The sequence below is a fragment of the Callorhinchus milii genome, unplaced genomic scaffold (assembly GCF_018977255.1).
Source record: "Callorhinchus milii isolate IMCB2004 unplaced genomic scaffold, IMCB_Cmil_1.0 Scaffold13, whole genome shotgun sequence".
Lineage (NCBI taxonomy): Eukaryota > Metazoa > Chordata > Chondrichthyes > Chimaeriformes > Callorhinchidae > Callorhinchus > Callorhinchus milii.
In genome coordinates, this window is record NW_024704754.1 from 5677863 (window position 1) to 5684112 (window position 6250).

At 50.1% G+C, this 6250-nt stretch overlaps 1 protein-coding gene across 1 annotated transcript; it reads left to right on the forward strand.

Annotated features, from left to right (window-relative positions):
• The first annotated feature begins 598 nt into the window (after nt 1-598).
• Nucleotides 599-4298, forward strand: LOC121850045 (CDGSH iron-sulfur domain-containing protein 1-like). The gene is made up of 4 exons (XM_042340018.1): nt 599-674; nt 1964-2166; nt 2739-2824; nt 3936-4298. Exons 1-3 carry the CDS (start codon nt 662-664, stop codon nt 2820-2822), a joined length of 300 nt encoding a protein of 99 aa, XP_042195952.1. The 5' UTR covers nt 599-661; the 3' UTR covers nt 2823-2824; nt 3936-4298.
• The last annotated feature ends 1952 nt before the right edge of the window (nt 4299-6250 follow it).

The following is a 6250-nucleotide window of genomic DNA, read 5'->3' on the forward strand; positions in this document are numbered from 1 at the left end:
TGAGTACAGCGAGAGAGAGAGAGTGTGCGAGAGTACAGCGAGAGAGAGAGAGAGAGAGTGTGCGAGAGTACAGCGAGAGAGAGAGTGTGAGAGTACAGCGAGAGAGAGAGTACAGCGAGAGAGAGAGTGTGAGAGTACAGCGAGAGAGAGAGAGAGTGTGAGAGTACAGCAAGAGAGAGAGAGAGAGAGAGAGTGAGAGTACAGCGAGAGAGAGAGAGAGAGAGTGTGCAAGAGTACAGCGAGAGAGAGAGAGAGTACAGCGAGAGAGAGAGAGAGTGAGAGTACAGCGAGAGAGAGAGAGTGTGAGAGTACAGCGAGAGAGAGAGAGAGAGTGTGAGAGTACAGCGAGAGAGAGAGAGAGAGAGTGTGCAAGAGTACAGCGAGAGAGAGAGAGAGTACAGCGAGAGAGAGAGAGAGAGTACAGCGAGAGAGAGAGAGAGAGAGTGAGAGTACAGCGAGAGAGAGAGAGTACAGCGAGAGAGAGAGAGAGAGAGTGTGCGAGTACACTGCAGACAGAGAGTGAGTGTGAGGCCGATGCAGACAGACAGAGACGGCGAGTGTGAGGCCGAGTGAGAGAGTGAGTGTGAGCTCTGGTCAGTGCGGAGAGAGAGAGAGAGAGAGAGAGAGAGCGTGTGAGCCGCTGCTGGGGCTGAGACGGGGAATGTTCGGCTCAGGTCAGTGGCGATCCGGGTCCCGGCCACGAGTCGGGAGAACAGACACAGCGATGGTTTATTGAACCGTTACCGTACAGCGTATCCTGTGAAGCGCTTTGAGACGTCACAAAGACGCGATAAGGCGCCATATCAAAATTCCAGAATTATTATCATTTATTAATATTCGTCGGGAACTGATAGTAATACATATCACTATTAATATTCACGTTCGTAATATAAATATGGATCAGAGCAGTTATTATATTATTAATAATAATTACCAACATTGCACAGAGGACACAATGGTGATGATTATTATTAATATAAATATTATGATTATTAATAATAATAATAATAATAATAATAAATATTATTATGGCCTCTGGGCTTCGTGACCCCATCACTCCCACCTTTGCCCGACTCCACCGGCTCCTCATCCCTCAGAGGATCGCATTCAAGATCCTCGTCCTCACCTTCAAGGCCATCCACGGCCTCGCCCCCTCCTCCCTCTCCGACCTGCGGACTCCCTACCAACCTGCCCCCTCCCTGTATTCATTGGGGGCTCCGGTCTACTCCATATCTCCCGCCCGACCCGCCCTATCTGGTGGAGTCCTGTAGCTCAGTGGTTAGAGCGCTCGCTTTGCAAGTGAGAGACCTGAGTTCAATTCCAGGCAGAGGGCGAAACCTTGGGCAAGTTTCCTTACTCCACACAGAGCCTAATAATAATCCCTCCAAAACCAAAAACAATAATAAATTGGTCATTTTCAATCCACGACTGTTTGTGGGACATTGCTGTGCGCAATTGGCTGCCGCGTTCGCCCACAAATATACAGTCAATTCACTTTACAGTGTGTTCTGTGAAGCGCTTTGGGACGTCCTCCCGACGTGAAAAGCGCTATATCAAATGCAAGGATTATTATTATTATTATTATTATTATTATTATTATTATTATTATTATTATTATTATTATTATTATTATTATTATTATTATTATTACCATCGGTGGCCGGGCTTTCAGCCTCTCTGCCCCCACACTCTGGAACTCCATCCCACAGTCACTTCACCTCGCTTCCTCCCTCGCCCCCGTCAAGGCCGGTCTCAAGACCCTTTTCTTCAACTGTGCCTTTGGTCTCCCTCCCACTTCTCTGCCTTCCCTCACCCCTACACCACCCCCCCACCCCCCCCCCCCCCCATGCCCGGGCCCCGACACCGGACTGTTCAGCGCTTTGGGACGTCCTCCCGACGTGAAAGGCGCTCTATAAATGTAATGTTGTTGTTGTGTCTCTGACATGTGGGGGTCTGACCGCAGGTTACCGTGTTTCGGCTGCGCCGCTGGTCCTGACGGCCGTGCTGAGCAGTTACCTCCTGTACCGGCTGCTCAGCGGCCGGAAGCTCGGGGAGGGCAGAGTGAACCTGGGAATCCACAAGAACCTGCCCGAGGTGGTGGACACGGTGGACATAGAAGATATGGGCCAGAACACCGTCTTCTGCAGGTGCTGGAGATCCAACAAGGTTCGTTCGGCTTGTGCCGTCTGTTTGGGAAAGCTTAACACTGGGTCGGTGACAGCGATGCGAGCGAGAGCTCCTCGAGGGGCTGAATTGTTAGTCGATTGGCGGAACGCTTTCCGGGGTTAATAATTCCGCCCCCCCTCCCACCAAACAGATTTCTACCCCACCTACATATGTAAATCCCAGAGATAGATTGTTGGAATGGAACGTGCGCTCTGCTCTCTCTCTCTCCCTCTCTCTCTCTCTCTCTCACTCGCTCGCTCTCTCTCTCTCCCTGGAGGGACACATCCTGATTATCTAATTCCAGAAAGTATTAGGCGCAGGTTGGCAGGAGCCAAGGCTCGGTGGGGGGAGCCCAGAGTGTGGGTTGGCGTAACTGCGTGAATCTAACCAGCTGGTAAAACCTTGCCACTGACAGCAGTGTCGGGTAAGCTTTTCCCGCTGTTTGTTCAGCTCGGACCACCCTACCCGTCAAGCTCGCGGGGTTATCAGGAGCTGGTGAAAAGGCACGTTATGCAATGCAAGTTTGCTTATGGTTTGGAACGTCTTATGTACTCAGTGAATGTGTGTTGCAGTTTCCGTACTGTGATGGGTCTCACAGTCAACACAATGCAGTGAGCGGAGACAATGTGGGCCCTTTGATCATAATCAAAAGCTAAAGGTAATCTTGAGTTGTTATTGTTCCTCTGGCCCATCACGACACCCAGATAATAATAATTCTTCAAAAAAAAACAATAATAAAATTGGTCACTTCTATCCACGACTGTTTGTGGGACACTGCTGTGCGCAATTGGCTGCCGCGTTCGCCCACAAATATACAGTCAATTCACTTTACAGTCTATTTTGTGAAGCGCTTTGAGACGGCGAGAAGACTGAAAAAGCGCTATAACAAATGCAAGGATTATTATTATTATAATAGAAATGCTTCTGAGAAAATACAGCAGAGATTCCCGCTACACCCAACCCCCACCCCACACCCCCTTCAGTTTGCTTATTGTTTGTGTTAATATTAATTATGTTATTATTTATTACTGTTTGTGGTACACTGCTGTGCATGTTTCACCCACAAAACTTGCAGTCGATAATAATTTGGTCACTCAATCCGCGACTGTTTGTGGGACTCCGCTCTGTGCGCAATTGGCTGCCGGCGTTTCACCCACAAAATGTTCAGTCAATTCACTTTACAGTATATTCTTTGAAGCGCTTTGAGACGTCTCGACGACATGATAAGGAGCTGTACCAAATGCAAGGATTATTATTATTAATATTATTATCATAAGAACATAAGAAATGCTGACGAAAAACGACCAAGGTCCATCTAGTTCACCTTCCACCTCCCTAGCGATCACTTGCACACATGTCCCGAACTACCAATGCATTATATCCCACAATGTTATTTCCTAAAAGAAAAATCATTATTGGGGTGGGGACCCCAACGTTTATCGACCAAAAATAACCAGCTGGCTTCAAGGCTGATTTCCGGGTCATCAGATTACCGGCCACATCACTTCCTGCCGCTGCAGCGACCTGATGACTATGAAATCTGACTTTTTTTTGTGTGGGATGTCAGTAAATATGGAATTCCTGACTGGGGATCGCGCCCCCTTCACAACGTTAGCTGGCAGTTTATTGACTTTCTCCCTCACCCCCCCCCCCCCCCCCTCCCAAATGTTATAAGGTGGGGGTTGGGGAGAGTCAATATCGTATGTGTCTATTTATTAATTGCTTATGTAAAATGAGAATGTGACAGTTTTGCCCTTTTCATCTCTCAGGGTCTTTGTCAGTCGCTTTGAACAATATTGAACGTCCAAACCCTCCGACCTGAAACTGGGAGGTTCCAGCTCTGAAGTTATTGCCGGTGTGGGCTGGTGACATTGTGTGTTTGGGGGGTTTTCCCCCCATTCTAGACTAACCATTTAATGAAATAGGAAGGATAGATTTTTGCCTTACACTTTTCCAATTCCACTTGTGCGTCGACTTTCAAAGCGAAAGGAGTAATTTTATCGAACAAAATTTCACTCTCGGGCTCCTAAGTTCCTTGCGTCTGTCTGTTTGACGATAAAGAAAAAAATTAAAGCGGGTTGTTTATCCACAGCCCTCTGATGTCATTGTTTTTTTTTGCTTATTTCACGGCTTGGATTAATAAATTTGGATAAATAAGTGTGATGTTTAATAAAATAATAATCCCTGCATTCGATACAGGCATCGCTGTGAAGTGCGGTGACTTTGTGTGTTTGTGGGCGAACGGTGTGGGTGGGTGGGGGGCGGTCTGGGGGAGTGGGGGGTGGCGGTGTGCGTGGGGGGGTTGGGGGGCGGTGTGTGTGGGGCTTGCCTCTACGCACTCCACTTTGATGGAGAGTTCTGATCCCCTCTTCAATCTATAAATGCTAATTTCCACACGTATTCAGATGACAGTCAACTCTAGCTCGCCGTCTCCACCCTTGATTCCAGGACCGTTGATGTCCTGGCTAATTGTCTGTCTGACATCAAGTCCTGGACGAGAGCCAATTTCCTCCAGCTCAATGTTGGCAAGACAGAGGCCTTCCTGTTTGGCTCTCGGCAGCGCCCCCTCACCTCAACCGTTGATATTATCCCTATTCGTGGCTGCACTCTTCACCTCACTGAGCCAATCCGAAACATCGGTGTTCTTTTTTGCTATCCTTCAGACCGCACATTTGTGCCGTGACCCGTTCCGCCTTTACACACCTCCGCAACATTGCCCATCTCCACCACTGCCTCTCACCGCAGGCCGCCCAGACCCTGATTCACACTTTAATTACATCCGGGCTTGACTACGCCAACTGCCCGCTCACTGGACTTCCAAACTCTTCCCTCCACAAGCTGCAGATTATTCAGAACTCTGCAGCTCAGGTCCTCTCTCGCAACAGTCTCTGGGAACTTATCATCCCCGTTTTTGTCCGGTTTCACTGGCTCACCATTCCTCAGAGAATCGAGTACAAAACCCTCGTTCTTACCTTCAAGGCCCTCCACGGTCTTGCTCCCCCCACATCTCTGACCTCATAACCTCCTTCCGCTCGGCGGACAGCGGCCTGCTTCAGCTCCCCCGTGTTTCCCGCCCCTCCATTGGCGGTTTGGCGTTCAGCATCTCTGCCCCCACACTCTGGAACTCTATCCCGCAATCCCTGTGCTTCACCCCCTCTCTTGCCTCCTTCAAGTCCTGTCTGAAGACCTTCCTGTTCGACCTTGCCTTTGGCCATCCCACCACCCCCCACCTCCCCGTGCCCTCCACTCCTGACCCCAACCCCCAGCTCGGGTCCAAAAACCCCGACTGTGCAGCGCCCTGGGAAATCTTTCCAACGTGAAGAGCGCTATACAAGTGTAATTTGTTATTGTTGTTGTTAACCGCACACATTTTTGGGACGCTCCCTTTAATACAGTCGGGAAACGTCCCTGTGTGCGCGAAATCCATGTGTGCGCCCGCACACTTGCCGCTTCCAGATGGCGCCCCGATGTGCACCGTACACACACATGTTTACCCAAACACACACCCGCAAACCTCGCAAACACAAACAAAAACCTGCTCGTGCACGAGAACAGCCCAAACCAGTCCCACCTCTGTCACCGCCACATCCCTGCCAGGGGTTCTGTTCCCTTTATCTACAGGGAGCATTTACACAGCTGGGCTTGTCCTTGACCTCGAGCGTCCCTCTGTACATTTACATGGCTACACCCATGTTATTTACAGTTTTGGGTGCGCTGGTGGGTTACCCGGTGAGCGAGCCCTGATGTCGCCCTCTCACTGGTAGGGACCCTGGCGCTTGGGGATGTGATGCCGATGTTGGCGTGGCTTTGGGCAGGAGCGTCTCTGACTGGGGTCAGGGCTTATCTGGCCTTTGCTGCGGCTGATCCGAGCTTCAGCGAGACCCTCAGCACACAGCTCCTGATCCTAACGTGCACGAGCCTGATGCAGGCCTCATTTTACAACCTTCGCCACATTGCCCGCCTCCGCCCGTACCTAACAACCGACGCAGCTGAAACCCTCGTCCACATCTTCGTCACTTCCCGGCTGGACTATTCCAATGCCCTCCTCACTGTTCTCCCCATCTCCACCACACACAAAATCCAA

Bases quoted from the DNA above. Each gene is read 5' to 3' on its own strand.
- LOC121850045 (XM_042340018.1), top strand. The intron at 2,167-2,738 runs GTTCGTTCGGCT...TGTGTGTTGCAG, and splicing joins GGTGCTGGAGATCCAACAAG to TTTCCGTACTGTGATGGGTC.